Source organism: Microchirus variegatus (assembly GCF_963457635.1).
Source record: "Microchirus variegatus genome assembly, chromosome: 20".
Lineage (NCBI taxonomy): Eukaryota > Metazoa > Chordata > Actinopteri > Pleuronectiformes > Soleidae > Microchirus > Microchirus variegatus.
In genome coordinates, this window is record NC_139821.1 from 10,707,709 (window position 1) to 10,733,145 (window position 25,437).

Below are 25,437 nucleotides of genomic sequence, written 5' to 3' on the forward strand. Positions count from 1 at the left end.
GGTCCTCGTTTTATACGTTTAACGCCTTTGTGTTCGCTTGACACATTTTTGCGAAGACATCGTGCAAATGTGATGCCAGGCACACTGAAAAAAGGAGTTGATTAAACTATCTACCTTAATTTCAAATTGACTAAAATGTATTTCTTTCTTTTAACCTACAAAGTTGGAGTAAATGTATTCCAATTACAGATGTCCATGAAATGCTGTAGAGGGAGTGGACTCAACACAAGAAGTTTGGAGCATATTTGGATTAATAGTCAGATTCTGATTGGTTCTAACTGTTTAATACTGTCAGTCAGTGTCAAGTTTTTACAGCTTTTGTTGCATTAGTATCTGAATTGGTTATATGACTGGAAAGTGTGATACTGGCAACTCTCCGTTGAGCTTTAAAATAGATAAACAGGATATCTTATGGAGAATTTGGTGAATGTGCCTGTTATTCTAATTTGTTGGACTCATAATCATCAGCCCTGAATGTTATAACTGGGGAATTTAAGTTGAACAAAGTCATTGTTCAATCAATTTTGTAGAGCAGAGGTTCTCAAGTGGATCACTGTTACAGCAAGATTATTCCCTGAATAAAATTTGTGTATCAAATAGCAAGACATTGTGAGTTTTAAGAAGTTCACCAGCTTGGTTTGTTCGCACAACTTGTTTTTTTCTAAAAATGCTGCAGAAAACATATCGTTTTCCACCAGCAGGGAATATCCCATTTTTTCAACCGCTGTTGCTTCCGTGCTTTATGTGCGACTCGCTTGGTAAAAGCAGAAGAAAATGAAGTTAATAATTAATCAAGTGAGATCAATAAAGTGCACGACATAGCACTGAGCAAGTTGAGCAGGCACTCCAGGCGAGGCCCGATAGATGGATGGAGGGGCCACACAGTTGGTGTAGTGTAGGGGTCTGCAACCTGTGGCTCTTCAGCCCCTCTGTGGTGGCTCCTTCTAACTTTGAAAAAGTTTTTTTGTCAAGTTCAAGGCATAAATCGAAGTGTTTTTGATATTTTAAACATCACATCCAATTGAAAAACCTCCCCCGAAAGCATATAAATGAATGTGTACATGAAGAAGTACACATTTGGAGTCCTGTCCATCTTTAGATCCATGTACTTGGGCCAGGCAGGTTTACACAAATCGTTGTTTTTCTACACTTTAGACAACTTGAGACAAACTGTAGTGCTTTAAATATAGTATATATGTGTTAAAAAAATGCTATTTTAGCTTCATTTTAAGGATCAAATAGGTTTTGCGGCTCCCATATTAATTTTATTTGGGTGGAGAGGGGACAAAAATGGCTCTTTTCATTCTAAAGGTTGCAGACCCCTGGTGTAGTGGTTAGAAAGAACACCCAGGTGCATGACCCAGTTGTAACAACTTGGGCCTTTCTGCATTGAGTTTGCATGTCCTCCATTAGGTAGCAACATTGTCTGGCATGAGTGCGCATGGTTTCTTCCCACAGTCCAAAAACATGCACACTTGGGGATTAGGCAAATTGTTCTTGGCTACCTTTCCAGGGTGTACCCCCGCCTTTCGCCCCGTGTGTCAGCTGAGATTGGCACCCCCCCCCACATGACCCTCATGTGGAGGATAAAGTGTTAGAAGATGGATGGATAACGATCATGAATATGTAGAGGAAGCTCCCGTATGTGTGTGTGCACGCATGTTTGTTTTTGCTCCGTCTACACAGGAAATAGAAGAAGCTTAGTGGAAACCTCAGGAGGATGAGTCTGTTGGTAGTGTTTGCCGGCTCAGTATATTGCCTATAATAAGGCTTGATTAAATGTGCGTCGTGTGTGTGTGTATGTGTGTGTGTGTGTGTGTGTGTGTGTGTGCAGAGTTAATAATAAGTAATACAATAACTTTGTAGCTTTACTCACTGTGTGGCACTGCTTTCAATTAAAATGAACAGGATCTATAAACATTTAAAATGTTTAAATTAAGTGAAGAAATGCATTTTATGTGGGCCGTATAAAAGAGTCAGTGTTTGTTTACAACAGAGGTTTTTTTGAATCACATTCCTGTGTTTTTTTTACACATAGTTCTTGGATATTTAAAATCTGTCAGTGGGATGAAATTCCAAATTGATTGATTGATGCATTTCTGACACGTCATTTTTCTTTTGACCGGAAAGGGAAAACCACACAGAAGCCTCCAAAAACACTAAAAAAAATTCAAATTAGCCCCAAGATGTTCTGTTTTAGGCTAACAATAAGCTATATTGATGGAACTAAATGGGCTCTAAATGACACAGGTAGGTTCGTCATAGCTCATATACTTCTGTCTTTCAATTTCCCGCGGTCATTTTTGTTTAGTATAATGTGTGACACTAGATAGAGTCGGTAAAAACACACAAAACTTTATGGCGTGGGAAATAAACTCATGTCCCGACTAATAAAAAGCGTTTCCCAAAATAAATACAAAGACGGTGAAGTTGACAGATGTCTCGGGTGATGTGTTTCTGATGGATTGTTTTGCCCGGCGGATACTTTTATTTCTTTCCTGTGGCTGTCAGGTGATTGACTCTGAGCAAAGAGTAAAGTCAAAGCCCACGCTGACATGGACAAACTCAGCCGGAGAGAGTCATGATTGAAAAGAAAGTCTTAGCAAAGTAGTACTTTGTGTTTACTGTGATGGATCATTTCACTATATTTACTGCTGGATGGTGAGCTCGACGTGCTACACTGAGGTTGTGTTTGTGGCTCAGCGGCAACGGCAATAATGTTTCTTGACTAAGATGGATCCATGATGCTCCGAGGTGTAGTGGCTTTTATGCAGATATGTACAGGAGAAGAGAATCTAATTTCTGTCAGGGCGATCCATCTTAGCCACAGGAGTGAGCCATTGTGCAGCAGTTTACTTGGACAGCGACATCAAACTCAATGTAATGTTTCCTTTTTCTTCTTTTTTTTGCCCATATTTTGCTTTTATATTTTACGTTCTGGCCATTATTTCCAGTTGGACTCATAAGTCAGAACTCTCAGAAGTCTTCTACCAATTTCCTACAGTTAGTTACCCTAGTTTTCCATTATTGCACTTATCTGATACTTCCATGTCATTAAATAAATAAGGACCACCTACCGCTGTTTGAGCGGCTAGGCTACACTCAAAATTGAATGTAATAAGAGGACATCAACATACATTAGTATTACGTTAATGACATTGCTCCCAGTGATGAACATGTGAAGACAAATTTGACAAGCAAGTTTAACAAAGCAGAACATTTAACCTCTATAGACGCAGAGGTTTGCCTCAGGAGATGGTGGAGACCAAAAATAGAGCTAAAAGACAGCTGCACTTAGATCTGTCAACTGAGAATAAGTATCAAAGTAAAGGAAAACCATATTTTGTTTATGCTGATGTACCACTACAGCTTTAAACAAGGTTGCAGCCTGATCTTATTGACGAAGGGTTTCAAATCAAATCAGCCCCGAGAATCGAGTGTTTTACACCATGTAGTTTCGTCATTTGGAAAACCTAACAACCTCCTGAACTTATGTTCTGTCACATCAGAACTAAAAAAGTACCAGGTACAAGGTACTATCCCTAATGGAAAAGCAAAAAAACCCAAGCAGAGTGCTAGAACTGTGTAGTGGAAAAGTGCCAATAGTGACTCTCTAGAAAGGTAATCAGCCCACAGAGGCTAAATACATGGAGCTTCCCACCTATTTGTAACTGAAGAAGCCTCTTGTATGAGCTGAAACAAGTCCATTTTCCTGAGGTTCTCTGAGGTAACGATGACCTTGATGACTAAAGGCGGATTTCCACTGGGGCGCGCTACAGCCACGGCACGTCAGCGGCGCGGTTTTGCTTCGTCCTCTGCCCGGTGTCCATTACCCACCGGGCGCGTTACGGCAGTGCAGCGGTGCCTTGGGAGCCAGCGGTATTCACGGAAGATCGCGCGATAATCCTGAAGGGACGTGAGTTCGCGAGATCCCGCGTTAGACTGCGTGTATAAAGGAACCAACAACAAAACACAGCTTCTTTTCATTCTCCGACGTGGAAGAACTGTTGATCTGGGGTCCGAGTCTAACCCTGAACTCTGAGTTGATCTACTCTGAGATAAGAAACTCTGAGTTTTCGGTTCCACGACAGCCGATTTAAGTTAGTTTGTTCAACTCGGAGTAGTTTCACCTGAAGTTAAGCGCGTGCACCACAAGTAAAAAAAAAGACAGCATTAATGGAGCCCCGTTTCGACGAGTCACCATGAAAACGGGGAAGCGGAGGGCGACGTTTTTCACCCACTGGAGTTGGAAAAGTTTTTAGAAGGAAGTGCAACGCCACTGCAGCAGCAAAAGAGTGGGAGATGGCTTCGGAGAACACTGCTGCTGATGCGAAAGCTTAAATGTCGTCCTTTGCACAATCACAATAATATTACGTGGGGAAACTGCTTGAGTGGTGGAAAGGGCTGTAACGATACACAATCCCACGATTCGATACATTCCAGGCTAAATGACCTGCGTAAGTGTTTTACTTTGATTCTGTGTCGGACTTGCTGTCTGGTGCGATCTTCTCTGTTGAGCTGTGCGTGACTCAGCAGCGGCAAAGGCAAAAATAGAACTGCACCCGCGACTGGTGGAAATGCTCACATTGATTAGAATGGAAGCGATCGGCAACAGCGACCGTGCCGCTGACGTGCCGCGGCTGTAGCGCGCCCCAGTGGAAATCCGCCTTCAGAATGTTCATAGATAGACATGATAGTTTTAACTTAACATCATAAACTTTATCGGAGCAACCAACTTCCATTGTTCCTTGAAACTCGGATTCCTTGGCGGCCTAATTTATGGATTTTGAGCAATTCATTCCATTATCTGTCTATTAGGTTTTTTTTAAGGACATTATTTACAGTCAACCTTGTCTTAGCGGCGCAACGGCAGCCATTGTTTCTCAACCGACAGGAGCGGTGTGTTCATCTGTCCAAATAATAATGGCTCCGCCTGTCGGAAGACAAAGTGGGTCACAAGGAAAGCCACATTGGTGGCTGACACCTCAACTTTTATCTCTGATTAAACTGTAAGAATCTCAGTGTCGGACACCCTACTGGACATAGGCCATATGTCCTGGCTTTTCCCTCTGATTAAGCCCTTCTTCAGATTTATTGACCATGGGAAATAATGGGAAACACAGCGAATGTAGAAGTTTTAGCCCATTACTCATGGCTTTTATTGGCATGGGCTCTGTCTGGCGCACAGCCAGTGACCTGCACAGAGGACAAAGCAAGTAACGCCTCTCCTGGCTTCTGGCAAGGAAAAGGATAGCGGTGAGTGGGTGGCATTTCAGAGGATGAGATGGTGCGAAAGGAGACGTGGCAGCAGCAGCAGCAGCAGCAGCAGCAGCAGCGTAGGTGGGTGGTGTGAGGATAGAGTGAAAGGAAATATTTTAATAATAAAAAAAAAGAAGACATAAAAGACGAGCGATAAAAAAAAAAAAAAAAACAGCATTCCTCAGTGCTCAAAAAAAAAAAACTTTTGTCGAAGCATTTTTGTTGTTTGCTTGTAATACAAAAGAGAGGTTACAAGCGAAATTAAAGAAAGCTTCTTTTTCGAGGTTTATAATGGAGTCTAGACAGGAACGAACGAGCAGAGCCCTTGTGAAAGTATACGATGTAAAAAACTGAGATATGGTAACTGTGTACGTATATCTATCTTCAATAAGTCCATTGATCATGCTGCTGATCATGACGTCAACCTATGTGCTGTCCGTAAGTGGTCTTCCTCGGCCCTTTGGTGACAAGTATTGATTCATTTGTCAAAAGAAAAAACATCCTTGTTACCCTTCTGCGCCACAGCAGTCCCAAAATTAAAAAAAAAAAACAAGGAATCGGCGGGTGAAAGGAATCTGTCTCTTACAGTTCAAGTGACTGAAATATGGCAAAGAAACAGGACATATTGTACAGCTTGTGCTGCCCCATGATAACTTGACCCTACAGCAGCACGATGCATTAATTGCACGGTGATGAAAGCTGCTTCTTCTTGGTCGACACGAACAGAAACAGGGCGGCATTATTTGTAATGCGGGGAAGAGGTGGCTCGTCATCAGTAGGGGGCGCTAGGGCGCCACCCCCACCTTTCCCACACGGAGTAAGGTCTTAAAGCCAGGATAGGCAACATTATGTATGTTTGGTGTTATTGATCCATACATTCATTACAGCCTTTCAGCATAATCTAAATGTTAATGTAAATTAATTAATTCATTCTTGTCATTGATAATATGAATATGTGACATGGAGCAACACATGGAGTCATTCGCGTACACACCGTGTCTAACTCAGGAGTGCAGATTTTTTTATTACGATTATTTTTTTATGCACCTTTATGACTCAGGACATCTGCCTGTTTTGAACCAAAAGTCAAGATGTGGGTCATAAAAATCTCATCAGTGAACTGAGAAATACTATAAAATGCTCTATAAAGCTTAGAGGAACTAGAAGGTCTGGTGGTGATAATGGGGTTCAGCCTCTTTCACATTATTGTAAATTTAATCAAATGAAATTGCAACAAACAAAATATCACAAATAAACACAATGATTATGGCCACTGAATAGATCTTAAATCTGAGAGCAGTGGGAATTGCTGTGACTGGAACATTCACGTTCATCTGCTTTTTTTGGCTTTTATATTTGCTCATTGTGATACTTAAACTGTAACAGCAGAGGGATATTATAGGTACAGTGGACGGCGGCAGCATTCATCCCTTTTTCCCGCAATCTGCACTTGAGTTTATATCTGTGTACTAATGGCTGCGCTGCTTTCAGAGGTTGTTCTGTGCCGAGTGGAGCTCGGAGGCATCTGACCTAAGAGTGGAGCCAATTTTGATCCAAAAAGCATAAACTGAATATGAAAATGGACACAGCCTTTCCAGTTCCAAAACAAATCCAAAAGCCCTGACAGTATTTGCGGGTTAGGATTTGACTCGTGTCATGACATCGTCACTTGCACGTTACATGAACTGCTGTCTGTTCGTGGAGTTTGGGTGCTGTGAGTGTGTGTAGTGAGGACACAATGCATAACAATGGCATCTTTGTGAATAGGAATAATAATGTAACCAGCTCCTCCTGCATTCACTGGAATGCTGTCATTGTTTCTTAACCGTTTCCTAATTATGCTCTACACATGATGCGCACGGTTATATTTTGCTAACCGTGCTATTGAGTGGAGTAGGCACATGCAGCAGATGATGATGTCAGACAAGCACACACACACACACACACACACACACACTTACACCGTCGCAAGCACACATGCAGTCATCCCACCCTAAATCCTTGTAGAGGTCAAGTCTTTAATTGCTTTCTGTGCCGTAGACGGATGGATCACACAAGCATTGGAGAGGACGACAGGTGGTGTCAGTTTAGAGAAAAGGTCTCTCTCTCTCTCTCTCTCTCTCTCTCTCTTGCTCTCTCTCACACACGCACGCTTGCACTTGCATTCTTAGTGAGGACACTCGAAGACTTAATGCATTCCCGAGCCCCTTATCCTCACCTTAACCATCACAAGTGAATACCTAACCATTAAAGGTGCCATATGTAAGAATGTGGCCAAAAACGGTTTCTACATTCAAATTCAAAATACAAAGGTCTTTAAGGTTTCGTTTTTTGACGTAACTGGCAACCCGCGGTTGCTCTGCAGCTGAGACTCTACTGACTGCAATGATTTGGTAGACGGCGGTAGGTGGCGCCACATGCCTAAACATGATTTCAAAACATAAAAATGATTTGCAGTCTGCAAAATGTTTTTTTTAATGCAAATATTTAGGCTGTACTGTTGTTGTTGGTGAGTTCAGTTTGTTATATGAACATTATTCCTGAGTCTCTGTGACATATTAGGAGGATTTTATGGCCAGTTGCTTTAGATTTATTACATAATGCACCTTTAACCGAATCCTAATAATCCTATAACCATGCATTAACCCATAAACGCGTCGTATATATCGCAGACCCTGGTGTACTCGCGTGTCAGGGTCCTGTCGTATCCCACTTCACCATCCGGTGGCGGTACAAGTCTGGACGCAGGGAATAGGACGTATTCCTACCAAATAAGAAGAGAACGATGCTACAGCTCCCTCGGCCACGTCTGGTTCACAAATTAAAAGCCCGTCAGACAGGCGAGTCGGAGTGTCAGTCAGGTCGAGGCTCAGATGACTATATCCTCCACTTCCTCTGCTGTTGTTGAAATTGTTTTTTCTGCTTGGTGCTCTTTGTGCAAAATATGGGCTGCCTGCGCGTTGATGGCGCAAATATTGTCATGCATTGGTCAACGCACCGTGCGTACGTATGTTAAAGGACTCATATTATCTCCTATTTCGACAAGTTAACCTAGTTCCCCGGGGTGTCCTACTAAACACGTCTGTGATATGCTTTGGTCAAAATACCTGAAGGATGAATCACCACAGCAGTTCAATCACCCTGTGGACCTGTCAGAATGTCCTCACTTTAAAAAAAAAAAATGTCCTCACAAAGATTTGTACAAGTACACACACGCATGCACACACATGGTGACATGCAAAAAGAAAGGCATGGAGATTTATTGCAGACGCACAGGCAGTCTGGCATGCACGCCAGCCAGTAAAGACTGTTATCAGCTAATTAGGCCTGGTAGCTGCAGGGGCCAACCTTATTGACACCGCAATGACAGTTCTCCGGTTTGAGTGGCACCATCAGTCGTCCAGCCATATCATTCGGATTCAATTATAAAAGCACAGACGCAGGAATAAAAACCACAAGTACCCCCAAGGAGGAAATGCTGGGCTTTCATATGCTGCCATCACTTGGACAGACCATATGGCTTATTGTGTGCAAAACTGACCGACCGCTTCCAAACGACTGATGACGGACGAATTAAGTGAACAATTCTGCGTCGCGCGAGCGCTAAGCAGCATGCGAATACACACATAAAACTGGAACAATGGCTGTGTTGGCACTCGGGGAAAAAAAAACCAGCGTGGAAGGGATTACACAGACTATTGTTTTGCCATTCAGTGTTGGTCCTACTCCAGCCGGATTGTTTTCACTCACTGGATCCCGACATCCGTTAAAAGATCACACGGAACTGGGCTTCACGTGTAATCACTTCCATGATTGCTGAGCCTCGGGCATGGGCTCTACCCAAAGCCTTCTCCCAATAACTGGGAGGCTTGGCCAATGGGCAGGATTTCTTTTTTTTTTGGAGGTGTGGGGGGGTGGGGGGGTTTTTGCAATTTGTTGGGATAATGTATGGACAATTTCGTTCCACAAAAAGAAAGAGAGACTAAAATAACACTGACATACTGTGTTTGAATTCGCCTTTATTTAGTTTTGCCATCTGATGATCACTTGCAGCCCACAGATTGCTCACTTTTGTTTATCAGTGTGAACATCCTGTTATAGCAGCTCTATCTCAGGCTTTGGAGCTGAAGGAGATTATTTGGGGGGGGGGGGGGGAGTTGTGACGTAACCTCGAAGTGGGGGGGGGTCGTCGATTTGGTTTGAGGAACACACACACACACACATACACACAGAGTGAGGGAGAGAGATGTGCTGACATGCATCTCTCGGATCTTTGGTACATGATCGGAGACCAAAACAGGACAAAATAAAGGAACTGCAGCATCCATTCGTCATTGCTATGTTTGATTTGCCTTTAGAGAAAAGACGGGTGGATTTGTGGGACACAGAGAATCTATTCGCCCCCCCCCCCCCCCCCCGTCCCCCCCGCAATGTTTCCAAGATGTGCGAGGCGCATGGAGATGCATAGTTTATGAAACTGGCTGTTGACGTGCGTAAATGGCGAGAGTTGCTTTGGATTGATTTTAGAGAGACAGGGAGAGAAGGAAAGAGAGAGAGAGAGGGAGGGAGAGGGAGAGACGGTGTGTGTGTGTGTGTGTGTGTGCCACGGAGAGAGAGAGAGAGAGAGAGAGAGTAAGGGAGGGAAACGAGAACTGCGAGGAGTCCTGGCTGGCAGTGTTTGCCTCTGCCTCTCCAGCAATGGGAGAGATGTGCGTAACGTGCAGCGGGCAGCGGTGATCATCATCTGCGCGCCGCATCGCAGTGGACCCCCTGTGCGCACTTGCAGACGGGGAGCAGCGCCGACACTGAGGGAGGCTTCAGCGCAGCGCGTTGGATCCAACCGAGGCGACGACAGACTCTTGACAGAAGAGAAGAAGAAGAAGGAAAAAAAAAAAAAAACACAGGGGAAGAGAGGAGGGAGAAGTGTTGCGAGGGAAGGATGTCAACCCTTCAGTCTGTGATCGGGGGTTAATCGCCGCTGCGTTTGGAGTCACTCTGACGCACCGGCGGCGAAGAAAGCGCGCATATTTTCCCTGTTGTTCCACGGATCCTATTGCTCTTTATCACTCCTAAAGCGGACTATCAAGTGAGGATTTTTTTTGTTTGCATGGAGAGGATGATTAATTTAGTGTCTGAGAGCTGAGGTGGAGCGTCTCTCTCTCTCTCTCTCTCTCCACCCCGCTGCAAGGCTCCCACGGTCCGCCACGGTTAGACCCCCCTCTCCAACGCCAGGATGCAGCTGCTCAGAGTTGCGTGGGCACTGACCGGAGCAGCGATGTGCTGCTTTCTCCTTCTCCTCATTCACTCCCGCTTGTTCAAAGAAGGTAATCACTTACAAGTCCACGCGGTTCACGTTGTCGTTTCAATGCGCCACCACATTTTCCTTGACTCTAATGAAGTTTTTCTGCTGCAATAATCCCAATGCGGAGTGTGCCACAGTGGCTCAGTCGCATTTAAATATCGACCCTATCATTACATAAATCATCTAAAAAAAATGAAGATTTATTTGCGAGAAGCATGTCTTGTTCTGCTTTTCTTATACTGATCTGTGCGTTTTCTTTATTTCCATAATCAACAAGTCATCTTGCAGAGGATAATCGATTGATTATATATATATAATGGCATGCGTAAATCCAAGATGTGTGCCATGTGAGAACAAGACTCATCCAAACCGTCGGGGCTCACTGTTTGCATAGAACACTGATCTGTTGTAAACGTTCTCAATAGATGGCACTAGAGTCTAGCTTTAGGGTAACATTGAGGTCAAGCGGTTCTAATGTCTCCCCCCATTTACCTTCTATTGTGTTTCCTGCCCCCTTTTGTGTTCAAGCCGACTTCATCCCAATCCCCACTCATCATCACACGCCTCCCTGTGAGAGCCTCACTGATTTAATACTCTGTCCACAACTGTCAAGATTGTCATGCTGTATGATGGTGCACAGCCTGTGGACATGGCTGCTCTCTCTCTCTCTCTGTGTGTGTGTAAAGGTGTTCATTCATGGAGTTGCACTTGGAGCTAAGTATATGACGTGTGGCCTCATGATGATACAGTCTATCATCAACTGCTTAAACTTCCACATACAGTGCAACATCATAAACACCAAACCGTGCCGCTCTCTCCTCGTGTGGCAACTGAAGGATTTACTGTACTGAATGAACCTGGTACACACGCAACCAGCAGTTTAATATACAGTGTATGCCCTGCAGCAAACATACTTGTGGAATGGTTGTGGGTAATTTTTTTTTTTTTTTAAAGAAGTGTGGCTTGGAATGGCCTGCCACACTCCCTCCCTGCCTCTAGCCCTATGGGTAAATATTCAGGTCAAGTGGGAAACTCCTTCCGCACTGTGGTGCGCCCATGATCAGCCAAAATGGGAGACAAAGGAGAGTTCAGGTTTTTTTTTTTTTTGGTTTTTTTTTAAATGGCACATGTCCTGAAGCCTTCCTCAGATTTTTAATTTACCATGGCATGCTGGCCTCTTCCAGAGAGGTCAAAAAGAGGATTGTGTGTGTGTGTGTGTGTGTGTGTGTGTGTGTGTGTGTGTGTGTGTGTGTGTCCACCTAACGGTACACAACGAACGCTGCTCATGGCTATGTTAATGCGAGCTGCTCTCATTAGATTTAGTCTGTCAGCACAGTCCGGACTTGTTGACTGGCAAGGCAATATTTTTGACCTTCACAGCCGTGTTGATTGTCTGTATCGTGTTTTGCTTTTACACCGAGTGGGGTGGGTTTTTTTTTTCCCTAAGCCTGCATTTTCTGTGCTTTCGGACCTGACACCCTATAGCCTTCGACTTTCGGGGGAAAAACCTGCCACCGGGTCGCTCAGCGGCAATGATGGTTTATAAGGTGCCTATAAGGGAGCTGCGGGGAGGTGGGTGAGAATGTGTCCACGTTCGGGGCCGCGGGAATGACCAAGGTCATAGCCAGCTGTAGGGGGCTAATAGCACAAACTGATGAACTGAATTCAAAGGGCCGTGTTAGTGACTGTCTTTTGGGAGGGGGGGGGGGGGGGGGGGCGAGGATAATGAAAGGCAGACGCAAGGGGCCTAAAAAGAACAGACCTCCTTTAACCCATTTAATCTAACCTCGCAAATGCCTTAATAAGAACACCAGTGTTGTGCAAACGCAACTCACTCTGTTGTAATAGGGAAAAAAAGGACCTTTCCATGTATTTACCTCCATGTCTTAGCCTGTTAGCACAGATTCTTCAATTATTATCATATTGGCATTGGCTTGTTAGCCGTATACGCCCGGTCAGTATGCCACATCGCATCAGACTTCCTCTGCGTAATATGACACGAGATCGCAGGCGCGCCGAGAAACGAGGATGAGGCGCCCGTGGCATCGGTAATGGAAACATATTAAAACATAATGCATAAGGAATGTGGATGAATTTTGCACCATCAATTTCTCGCACTGTCCACTTCAATAATTCAGGCAACGGAGCAAAATCCCATTTTGCCTCTTCATTGGCCGAGAGATTTGTCACAGGGAGGCAATAGGGAGCTTGACGAGTTCATTGAATAGTTTTTTTTTTTTTAGTGTTTGAATCAACTGGGCAACGCCTGGGCAATCTGGGTAAGAAAATGAAGAGATAACCATTTTTTTCACCCCCCCCCCCACAGTTAGAAAATAATATGGAGCAAAAAAAAATTGAGACACCCCATGGATATGCAATTAAAATGATGACAAGCAGCGGCTTTAAAACCTCAATATCCTGTAGTTATTTATTTATACAGCAATGAAATTGAAGAGTTATGTGAAGATTACCTTCACTTTTATTTATTGCGAAAGTGTTGAAATATTCAGAATGTTTTCCTCTCGGTGAACAACACCGTTTTTGGATAGAAAGCGTTATTCTTAAGTGCTGTAAATTATAAGGAAACAGGCCCACAGCCACAGAAAAGATAAAGTCAATAATCCTGCATGATTGATTTCCGTCTGCTTGATTGTAAGTTGCATTTTCAGCCTCGTCTTTATTTTGGATCAAAAAAAGAATTCGGTGCTTTTACCAGTGAACAGTCACGTTTGAATGGATGATTTCCGTGCTTTTCAGTGCTTAGGGAAATAATTTAGAGCGAGCGCTGGCCTAAAAAGACAAATTCTGTATTTTGATCTAAAGTGGATTTAAAGTAAGGAGGCACTTTTCGACACGTGACGTTCTAAAGAGAATCCCCGGGTTTATCCTTCCGCTGAACTCATTTCGCTGGAAGACACCATTGCTATTTCTTGCTCGAGAGAGAGAGGCAGATTGCCTATAATGCCTCTCTAACAATTACAAGTTAATTTGGAATTCAGACTGGGTTTTCTCTTTTTTTTTGCTCATTCACAAAACTACTGCCTGCGCACCCTGGTTGCTCTCTTGTCATCCTTTACCAGCAGTTTGCTGAAAAAAGAGTGCAGTTATCGATCCTCAGGTAAAACCACGGAGTGAGTGAGCTGTAATAGGCCAAAATGACAGAGATGTGTGTATTCACACACTGCTCCTGACACCGGGAGCTTTTGGATTGGAACGATGTTACTGAAAGTGGATCAATGAGTTTAACTGATGCATCACGTGCTATTACTTAATCATGTCTTGAATAAACCTGACATTTATTTATTGTATTTTTTGACTTTTTGAATAATTGGGGCCAATTCCAATTCCGATCTTAACCCTCAAGCTCAACCCTTAATCTTAACTGGCCCTCACAACCAAGTGTTGAGGGTTATTTTGTCACTTAGAAATGGGACACCCCTTAAATGCAGATACGTCTTCAGACTGTGGGGGGCAGAATAACGCGAAAGCTGCGTCCAGTCTGTCAACTCCAAAAAAGAAGAAGAGGAAGAACCCATTCATGTCACGATTATTTATTACGATCCGTTTGTCAGTCAAGTTATTAGGTTGTCAGTTAGTTATAAGATGATACTCATACAAATACCACAACTATGGACATATTCAGCTGACAGTTATCGCACACCACGACTTATTGAAAAGTAAACCATAGCAAACGATCGCTTGTCCCGCACCGGCCGGCTATCGACAAAAGATCGTAAAATAAAAATAAATGTTACGCAAAACAATGACGTCAGTAATCCATAATATGGGCCAAAACTAAGATAATACAATGGTTTTCAATGATTTTTATATCTCTATTAACAAAGACAATACTTAATTTGTAGTGTGCTCGTTTCGCTGCTTTCGGCGCCATATTTGTTATGTGAAAACACGCAATGCATTCTGGGAAAGCCCTTGCTCCCAAGGGTGGTCTCAGAAAATCTCAATATTGAGGGCGATACAGCCCTTAAAACTTTCCCCTCAACTTAACTTTTCTGAGAATCGGGACAGCACTTGCACTAGAGGGAGCGCGCATTTTTGAGATTGAGGGTTAAGCAAGGAATTGACAAACACAGGGGTTTTTTTGCCAGTTTTGTGCTATTGGAGAACCGGTGGCCAATTACCAACTCTGGAGTCACAGTTTGAGTTCCTCCATAGGACAGCTTGTTTGTGAGCGGCAATGCAGGCTATACTTCGCTGCTTACCATTCACAGCAGAGGTCATCAGGTGCGGGGCTTATTTTAAGAGCTACCTTGTGGGAACGACGCCTAATCAGGTCACCTTTACGAAGCTCTCGACTCAAAGCCCAGGCCACAGCAAGACAAAGGCCACTGCACTCACACAATGTCTCCAAATTGACGTGGCCTTTGTTTGCAGCCTTCGAGACGTGACCCCATTGCCCACCAGTGACCATTAGCCGCGTTACAGTACTGCGACTGTGGGTTTATGGGATGCGCCGGAGTTGACAAATAATGGTCAGTTATGTAAGACATTCAGAGACAGCGGGCGATGTTTATGGCGACAGCTCTTTGTGTTTGTCCTCGCGGTGCTATATTGTTTGCTTTTTTTTCTCCCCCTCGTCGCAGACGTTTTCCCTCTCCCTTTTTTTTTTTGTCATCGTGCCCTCAGTGAATGTTGTTTCATTTTTTTCCGGCAGAGCATTAATTCAGTTTGTGCTAAAGAAGCAGAATGCCGAATGTACCCCAGGCACAGTTGTTAAAAGGCGTAGCTGTCTGTCTGTCAGCCGTCACCTGCGTCTAAAAGATGTAGTTTTGTTTAATTACAAAGAAGGTCCAGACTGACGCTGCAGCATGAGGTCTGACTTGAATATGACTCCGAGTAACAGCAGCAGAGGTGTAATCATTAAGCATTTCTTCCCTTCTTAAGCGTCTATTATTAACCTGAAGAAAGGAGGGATTTTAGGGGGAAGTCGCCCCCCGTAGCACAGCTTTAGGCTCGGGTGACATGAAAATAATATGCACGTGTTTAATGCCGCAGTAATACTCCTTTAGCATACACAAGCGATGTCACGATCGCTGTGTTTTACTCAGCAAATCCTCGGCGATGTCAAATCCCTCGCAGCGATAACGCACGCAGGTAAGCGGAGCGTACCTCTAGCGCGTGATCTGATTTAAATTTAGCACAGTTTATCTTTAATGGTCAGCTATATCCCAGAGGGGTAAAATGCTCATTAATCAATCGCTTTAACTGATTCATTAGTTAAGGGCTTCGTTAATTAATTCACTTCGATGAATCAATCACAGTTGCAGCCGGTAAAACCTGTGGTGTTTTTTTTTCGAGGTAATCCAAGTCGACCCACTTGTGTCCTGTGTCCAGAGGCCCTTTTAATCTGTGCGTGTGTGTTTGCGCGTGCACACGTGCACGTACGTGAAATCCTCAATGTTTTCTCATGCCACTGTTTTTCACAGTTCTTATTGATTGTGGGACAGTAAAAAAAAAAGTGTGCACTATTGCACCCAGTTTTCCTAAAGTCCTATTGATTGCGTTTTGGCAGCGCAGAGGGACAATAAAAAAAAAAGGCAGTGGTTGGACTCTGATGAAAACCTGGCTGTGAGGATCGTCTCTAGCCTCCAGTTTGTTTGTTGTTTTTTTCCGCGGAGAGAGTCACTGGCCTTTGGAAATAGTGATGTCAGAGAGACATCGACCTACCACACTTCATTCCCGCCCTTCCGCCCGTGAAGTGCTTTCTGAAACTCCCCGAGGCCCTACTAAACCAAGCCTGAAGACACAGGATTGAGCTACTCCGCAAAAACCTTGAATCAGCAAGGACATGCAATGCTACGTCTTCCATCGTCTGGACCCATTAACGCAGTACAGATGCTGGTGATAAAATGTGTAACGCATGCAGTAAAGACGTGGTACAGGTCAGCGAGGTAGCGTCGATCGCTAGATCTGGTTCCTCCTGAATGTGCGGCGTGAGGAATCAAGGCCTGCATGATTTCAATAACCGCAGCTCTATCTTTAATTAAAGCCTCAAGCGTCAGCTCGGGAATGTGTTCTGGTCACCGTATAAATAAGTCATGTACACACATACACAGGATTGAATGAAGGAGGAGGGTTTGGCAGAAGACGCACACGAGAAGTAGTACAAGAAGAAGGAGGGCCTGCAGTTTGAAAGGTTAGAGAGTAGCAGGGCCATTTGTCTATCGGCTTGTCAGCTGGTGGGAGGGAGATCCTCTCAGATCAGCGTTTTTTTCCCTCTGTGGAAGGGCAGATTCCTCTGGGACCATTCTTGCAACACCGGCAACATGTCCGTCAGGACCATCTCTCAAAGAGAAGACTGTGTTCCCTCCCCTCGCTTGGTCCAGCCCAAGCTTACAGAACATTCATCTTTTTTTATACAAGCAGGAAGAGTGCTGATTTAAGTCGGAACTGAATCTTATTCATAAACAACTCCTCCAGATTATTGATTCCATGACCACCGGGGTGCTTGGGTGTGATACATTCACGCGTTCTCGAGGAAATGACAAGCGCGAAGTGTGCTTACCCCGCTGTGGTTTCAATTTGTGCTTTTTTCCCGGCGGTGTCAAAGGTAGAGACGAGGTCATCGGCGCGTTCGATCAATCGCCGTTTCTCCCTCTGTTCATCTCGCTGATCAATAGCTACTTAAGAAGTTTGATCTTCCTCGTGCGTCGGGGATGGGATGGGGCCGCAGTCATCTGAATGGATTTAAAGAAGACAATTTTTTTTTTCCCCTTTTCCGTCTTCACAAAGAAATGGCCCAGAGGCCAGCTGTGACTCGGATGTGGTGTCTGTGAAAACAGGCTTGGTCATGCTTTATTCCGATCCGACAGAAATGTAGGGTTTAATCTGACATTAGGTTGGCCACAGTGCATTAGCTTCCTGTGTCAAAGGGGCAGAATATTACCGATGCTATGCTGCTCCGCACTGAAACAAATTGCATGTTACTCTTCAGAAAAGTAATGGAGGCTTTATCGATTTCAAACAAGGCAAGCCACTTGCTTTGTCTCGGCTGTCAGAATGTGTCCAAAGTAATTTCATAAGGATCATTATTTTATTTCTCAGGATGTCCTGCAGCCAAACAAGATCCCCCTTTCGCCCGCGCCCGCCTCATGCACCGCTGTTCTCATGGTCCAATTGAAAAGAAATTAGAATAGAATGACACATAATGAAAATCACTAAAAAACATTGGCATGTCACATCCCCTTAGCTCATTGCACCCTTGAATAGATTGCTTGTGGGGTTCCAGTTCCTGTTCCTCAATCCTGAGCTGGGAGAAAATAGGTTTAGCTCACTGTAAAAGGCCAAGCCATAACATTATGGGTCATAACAAGCGTCATTTATCTCATAATGCCATTACAGGGCGGGGAAGCGAAGGTGCTGACATGGATGTTAGTCACGCAACAAAGCGAGATAACTCGACGCATTTGTGGCGCACTTGCGGAGATCATCGTTGACATAATTGACATAGCTGTCACATCATCGTTTATGAATTGGGTTCCAACAGGCTGCTGGAATTACAATACCGTGCATGTTTTCATCGATTGCGAGGCCTCGTTATGGGACGAAGGGCCAATTCCAATTCCTGTCTTAACCCTCAAGCTCAACCCTTAATCTTAACTGGCCCTCAAAACCAAGTGTTGAGGGTTATTTTGTCACTTAGAAATGGGACACCCCTTAAATGCAGATACGTCTTCAGACTGTGGGGGGCAGAATAACGCGAAAGCTGCGTCCAGTCTGTCAACTCCAAAAAGGAAGAAGAAGAACACATTTACGTCATGATTATTTATCAGTCAAGTTATTAGATTGTCAGTTAGTTATAAGATGATACTCATACAAATACCACAACCACAGACATATTCAGCTGACAGTTACCACACACCACGACTTATTGAAAAGTAAACCATAGCAAACGATTGATTGTCCCGCACCGCTCGGCTATTGACAAAAGAAAAAAAAAATCTTACGCAACAATGACGTAAGTAATCCATAATATGGGCCTAAACTAAGATAATACAATGGTTTTCATCATTTTTATATCTCTATTAACAAAGAAAATACTTAATTTGTAGCGTACTCGTTTCGCTGCTTTCGGCGCCATCTCTGTTATGTCAAAACACGCAAAGCATTCTGGGTAGCCCTTGCTCCCAAGGATGATCTCGGAAAATCTCGCGCATTTTTGAGATTAAGGGTTAAGCAAGGAATTGGAATTGACCTGAAGATTAATGCAATCCAAGTTTTAAGATATGTGAAACAGGAATTGCTGACTTTTGCATACCCATTTGTTTTTTTTCTTTGTGTTTGCTGCAGTTCTCAAGTTGGACTTTCCTCTCGTACAACAGGCCGACCCTTTCTTTCTTTCTTTCTTTCTTTCTTTCTTTCTTTCTTTCTTTCTTTCTTTCTTTCTTTCTTTCTTTCTTTCTTTCTTTCTTTCTTTCTTTCTCTCTCTCTCTCTCTCTCTCTCTCTGCAGTTGTTAATTGCTTTTTGTTTTTTTTCTTCCCCACAGCTACATTGTTGCTACATATAGTTTTATGCTCATGTTTACAGCTCTGTCGATACCACAGCAGGGCAGAGGAGTTAAAAAAGAAAGGAAGGGGGGGGGGGGGGGGGGGAAACAGTGGGCAATTCTGCTTCATCATAATCATCACGGTCTATTCCGCACGGGGAAAGAAACTTCATTATTGCACCTGCAGGGAGTGTTAAAAACCAAACTCATGAATACAGAAAGCTTTCATCCATGGTGTGTTGTTTCTTAACAGTGTTGCTGTTTGGGGTTTTTAAAGTCCCATTCTTCACTTGCAAAATAATACATATGCACGGGGTTACGTACTGCATATGAATTCACAAGTCACGCTCTGTGTTTAATAAACACGGGTGCTTTGTTTAAAGCTAGAGAAAAGAAATTGAGAGACCGATAAAAGTCTGTGTATAAGGGGGCCAACGGGTCACTGCTTTTTACATTTGATGAGTCTGGCGTACGTCTTCCACCCTTTCATAACAGCGGCTTATCTGTCCTCTCCTCTTGACACACGCAGTGCTGCTTCCTGTACTGGGTTATCATCGCCAAGAAATGTACAGCAGAGCCCCCCCCCGAATCAGACGCATATACACACACACACACAGAATCATATTATTATATAATGATATGTATTCAGCAAATGAAATGTGCCAGCTTTGCACATTTGCCTTGCTGAACAGACAATAAATTATACCTTGCTCACCGGCTCGTAAGCCCGAGGATAACACCACATCTGACGAGTCGAAGGGGGAAATGGGACTTATGGGATGCAGGTAACAGTCGGGTCCCCTCGCTTAAATGGAAATTGCGGGGAGACGAGACGTTGACGCGTGGCTCTTATTTACCTTCCGTGCATGTGTGTGTGTGTTTTCCGGCACGTTCTTACGACAATGCTGGCATGTAAACACACGTAGCTTTCTCGCTTCTCTCTCCAGATGAAGCGTTGGCCGCAGACATCCGTAGCATGTGTAGCGACAAATACAAATGCCGGCGAAAAGCACACGCAGACGGAGCTTGACAGGCTGTATACGCGCTTGTATCTTGTGTTTGCTTTAGTGCACTGCAAAATTCCTGTAGCTCCTAGAATAATTTATCAAACAGATTGTGTGTGTGTGTGTGTTGTGTTGTGCTGCACACGAACACACTCTTCAAGAGAAATAAATGTTGCGAGTGCAGATGTGCACTCACACAGGCACAGGGGGGAGCCATGTATGCATACACACAGAGCAACAGAGGGTCACGCGCGCGCACGCAAACACACGGGGCGCGACAGGTTCTTGTGGGACTGTGCGAGGAGGGTGATATATTGCTGCAGAGGCCACACACGTGCACACGGTCCACAGTGAAACACACAAAAAACACACACACATGCAAAGGGGTCATTGAAGCAACCTTAATAGATACGTCTTCTACTATGTCAGCAGCTTGATGAAACTGACAGGCATAAACACCCACTCTCACACGACATCCGTAACACCAGCTGTCATTTGGTTGCCGCTCATCGACCGATACAACACACACACACTTACATAGACGCATATTACACGTACACATCAGACATGTAAAGCAGACAAGGACGCCATGACTATAGGAGGCAGACTGGACGTGAAACTTGTGACATCTCAGCCTTAATAGTGTCTGATAGGTAAACAGAGCATAGCCACCCACCTGCCTTTGGCCCAGGTGGAACCACTTGAGCAAATTGCCTTCTTAATTGATGGACTTGAACTGGTTGGTGTGTGTGCGAGCTTGAGAGTGTGTGTGTGTGTGTGCGTGTGTGTGTGTGTGTTACTGCTGGGGCCTCTGCCGGTGCCTGTGGCTAGGGGAGCAGTAATAGCGGAAAGAGAAATCTGTCAGCCGGTAATGAAATAATTGGCACAAATGGTTACACATGCAGGCCACCGTACACACACACACAAACACACACACTTACACACACACACACACAGAGAGAGAGAGAGATAGAGAGGACGATGCATGCATTTTTTTAAATCACATATTCACAGACACAGTCTCGCAGATTTGCACATTCTTCATTGTGCACTTAAAGCTATACTTACCTCTCTCTTGCGTGTCTCACAGCACTTGAAAAAAAAAATTGGAACGTGAACACCTCCGCCTCCCTCAAAGTCCCACCCTCCGGCGGGCGGTGCGCATGCGCGATTCATTTGCAGCCTGGACACAGAGTGCACAGGTTTTTCCGTCTCTACTCCGACTGTAGGCTGGGACTGCGGAGGTTTCCGTTTCTTTGGGAGGTGATCCGGGGGACAACACGCGCTGCTCGTTGAGCACAGTAGCTGCAGAGCGATACGTGCATTGACGCGAGAGTCTCCGAACGCCACAGAAAGTCAGCCGATTTAGCGACAGGTCAAGTCAGTCGCCACGTCAGGTGGCGCACTTCTCTGTCAGAGATTGCGCGCGACTCGCAAGCCGTGACAGCGATCGTCGAGGCACGCGACAGATGACAGACAGGCGGCTCTGCGAATTATTTTATTCCGTCCGAATTTTATAATTGGTCATACTTTTATCATTATAATATGAGAATTAAATAATGATGAGTTTCAAAACCTGGTGGGTTTATCTTATGTTTCAAAGTGCCGTACGCTTATTAGGAGCAATTTAAGATTACAAAAAGAAAAGTGTAAAAATGCAAGAAAGGTAACGCGTCCCTCAGTCTTCCCCTAACCCTGACCTCGACTGTACCAACTAAAGTCTTAATCCTTAAGCTCCTTTAAAGTTGTGAACAGCCAGACCCTTGTCCCCGCAAGGTCAAAATGTCCTCACAAGGTCAAAATGTCCCCACATGGATTTGCAAATCTAAATTTGTTCTCACGACCTTTGACAGACACACACACACGCACGCATGCACAGGTTCACCCAGGAGTACAGGTAACAGACTTAGCAAAGGAGCCCCGGTGCACCGTTCCCTCTGGTTGTAGCTACAAATGAACTAACCCAGTGGGCGACGATGGACAGATTGTGACAGTAAATGAGGCGGAAAGAAACAGACGGATAAAGTGAGGCGATAAAGGAAGAGTGGGGAATATAAGACAAGGACACCATCTATACACCTATATGTATATATACGTGCACATATATAAATAAATATATGTACATATGTATATATATATATAGACACACACAGGAGTAAAAAGTGCAAGAGCGACTTGAAAAACACAATGATGACTGAGCACGAACGAGACAGACAGACACACAGAGAGAGAGAGAGAGTCACAGGTTGTTGCCGATGGGTTGCTTCTTGAAATAAATTCTTTTTGGGGGAGGGTTACCATGGCAACTCAGGTAACGGCAGACAAGACATTGCTTGTGCTAGTAACCCGCAACAGTGCAAAGAGGGAAAGAGAGGGAAATCATCTTCGTTCTAAGTGCAGCTTGTTTCCCCCTTAAGATTCGGTGCAACTTCTTGACTTAATCGGCACAATTTGGACTAAGAGTTCTATTAATTTACACTCTGATCGAGGATATGCTGAGAGCTAATAACTTTGTCGCGATCATGCTTTTGAGAGTGACGTAGCGGAGGTCATGAGTTGCATCTATTTCCTGCATCACCTGAGAGAGTTGAACTCCGTTATCCAAGAATAATCTTCAGCTGGCTCCTTTGAGTATGAATGGGAAACATTGCCTGTGGGGCATCACTGTAATGCAAAGCTATTCCATTATAAAATAGAATTTTGGCATTTAATAAATCACCTGAGTGAAATTATGGACACCATTTTCTGATAAGTCCCCGTTTAAAGCCATATTGAATAGCTTTATAGATGGTTCAGAAATCAATGCTGCATAGGTCAGTTTTGAGTCATTAATCAGGAAAGCTTTTGGGCTGCCAGGTTCTGGAAAATCACCCTCCAGCAGGACACTTTCCTCGTCTTTGAAACCACCTCTTAAACTCATCAGGGAGGCCCCTCCAACAGACTGTTCGACTGCTTTGCTTTTTTGAATAACGCTGCAGGACAGTCGGACCCCTAAAAATCTATTTAAAACCTGCAGAATGTAATTTAAGACTGAAACGGCCAACTTGTGCTCAGAGTTTGACTGCTTATTGACATGTGTTTCAAACAGGAAAAGCAGAAATGTAAAGGAATCGATACAGAAGTTGCATCAACTACAGACTCTTAACTCTTTCTCACCTAGGCCTCAAAATATCCGTCTGCACTTCTTTTTAAGTTATTATTTTAATCTTAAAAAGTGCCAGAAATGTGCTTTTGCTAATTTTTACAGAATAACATTCAGTATTTGGCAGTTATTTACAATTTACTGCATGTTAAAATAGTGTATTAAAGGTGCCATATGTAAGAATGTGGCCAAAAAACGGTTACTACATTCAAATTCAAATTCATTTTAGGTTTCGTTTTCTGACGTAACTGGCAACCCGTGGTTGCTCGGCAGCTGAGACTCTACCGACTGCAATGATTGGTAGACGGCGGTAGGTGGCGCCACTTGCCAAAACATGATTTCAAAACATAAACATGATTTGCAGTCTGCAAATTATTTTTTTTAATGCAAATATTTTGGCTGTACTGTTGTTGTTGGTGAGTTCAGTTTGTTATATGAATTTTTCAGCGGCTACGAGTTGCATTCAGTGACCCTCGCGCATTTTGTTACTTTAGTTGCTGCTACCTTTTGTTAATATGCACCACTAATTAGTTATAGCCCGTTGGACAGAGGTGTAAATAGGTTTCACCTTTTTCATCACTGTAATAATTGTTAAATCTTTATTCAGGCTTGTGTCAATAATCAATAATGTCATTTTGGAGATAGCACAAACCGTCAGTAATGTAAAATGTGCTCGTGCGTGTCGTCTGTGATAGATTTTTCCCGTGTTAAAGGGTTAAAGCCGCATTGTCTGTTGAAATCAGAGCATTTGGTAGAAACACAGGTAATGATATAAAGATGGTAAGGGCTTTTGTGTGTGTGTGTGTGTGTGTGTGTGTGTGTGTGTGTGTGTGTGTGTGTGTGTGTGTGTGTGTGTGTGTGTGTGTGTGTGTGTGTGTGTGTGTGTGTGTGTGTGTGTGTGTGTGTGTGTGTGTGTGTGTGTGTGTGTGTGTGTGTGTGTGTGTAGGTGGGTTTTCTCCTTGTTCTCCGTTTTCCTCCCACAGTCCAAAAACACGCAGAGGTTAATTGGACGCTCTAAATTGCCCGTAGGTGTGAATGTGAGAATTAATGGTTGTTCGTCTCTGTATGTTGGCCCTGCGATGAACAGGCCATGCTTTTTGCCCTATTTTCCAGCTGGGATTGAATAAATATTAGTAAAGCATTAAAAAACGGACGTCATTTTGTCATTTACGTGCATTTAGGTCATCTTAACGCAATCTAGCAACCCAAATAATCTAAAAAAAAATACTGATCTATATAGTAAATTGTGTATAATATAATAATCATAACAAATTCACTAATACCTTTTAATCCGCATGTTCTTTCTTTTATTGTCCGTTTGTTGTGAGGAAAGTCATCGTATAGCTATTTTTTTTCCACTTATCTGTAGGTGCTTATGCTTAATTTTTCCAATTAAAGGTGCATTATGTGATAAATCTAAAGCAACTGGCCATAAAATCCTCCTTATATGTCACACAGACTCAGGAATAATGTTCATATAACAAACTGAACTCACCAACAACAGCAGTACAGCAAAAATATTTGCATTGAAAAAAATATTTTGCAGACTGCAAATCATTTTTATGTTTTGAAATCATGTTTTGGCATGTGGCGCCACCTACCGCCGTCTACCAATCATTGCAATCAGTAGAGTCTCAGCTGCCGAGCAACCACGGGTTGCCAGTTACGTCAAAAAACGAAACCTAAAAGACCTCGGTATTTTGAATTTGAATGTAGAAACAGTTTATGGCCACATTTTTAAGATATGGCACCTTTAACATCTGGAAAACTTGCAATATCCTGTCGTTGTGGAATATTATAAAGCCTTCTGTCAAAAACAAAAATGATCCAAACTTCAAAAACATAAAGCTCTAATCACATGTCATTAGTGGTATCTCTGGGTGATATTGCTGAGCAATAAATCTCAGTGTGACATCAATTGTTTCCCTTCATTAAAATGGCCCCAGCATCACAGTAATCGTCATAAAAACATGCCGTTAACCACATTAAAGATGCATTGCTCCCAGTGCCTGCCTGCGTTTCCAGGGTCTGCCTGGTTATCTGAAAACTTCATCGTAGAGAAAAGTTTGATTCGATTGGAACTACAACGTTAATTTGAAAGCCTTTGTGGCATCCTTGTGTTCGCATGATTAGTAGCACAGAACAAATGTGCGCTTCAAAGCTTTAATTAATCTGCTTACTGTTTTCCCGATCGCTGATAAGTCCTGTCCCTTATGGCGCTAC

At 43.6% G+C, this 25,437-nt stretch overlaps 1 protein-coding gene across 1 annotated transcript in view; it reads left to right on the forward strand.

Annotated features, from left to right (window-relative positions):
* Nucleotides 1–10,492: 10,492 nt before the first annotated feature.
* The window catches only part of tafa5a (TAFA chemokine like family member 5a), a gene marked incomplete at both ends in the record, with an annotated part of 99,347 nt that continues 84,402 nt past the window's right edge, over nt 10,493–25,437 (forward strand). The window contains one exon of the mRNA XM_083906799.1: nt 10,493–10,583. Within this exon, the coding sequence (XP_083762925.1) occupies nt 10,493–10,583 (91 nt within the window). The remainder of the gene's footprint in view (nt 10,584–25,437) is intronic.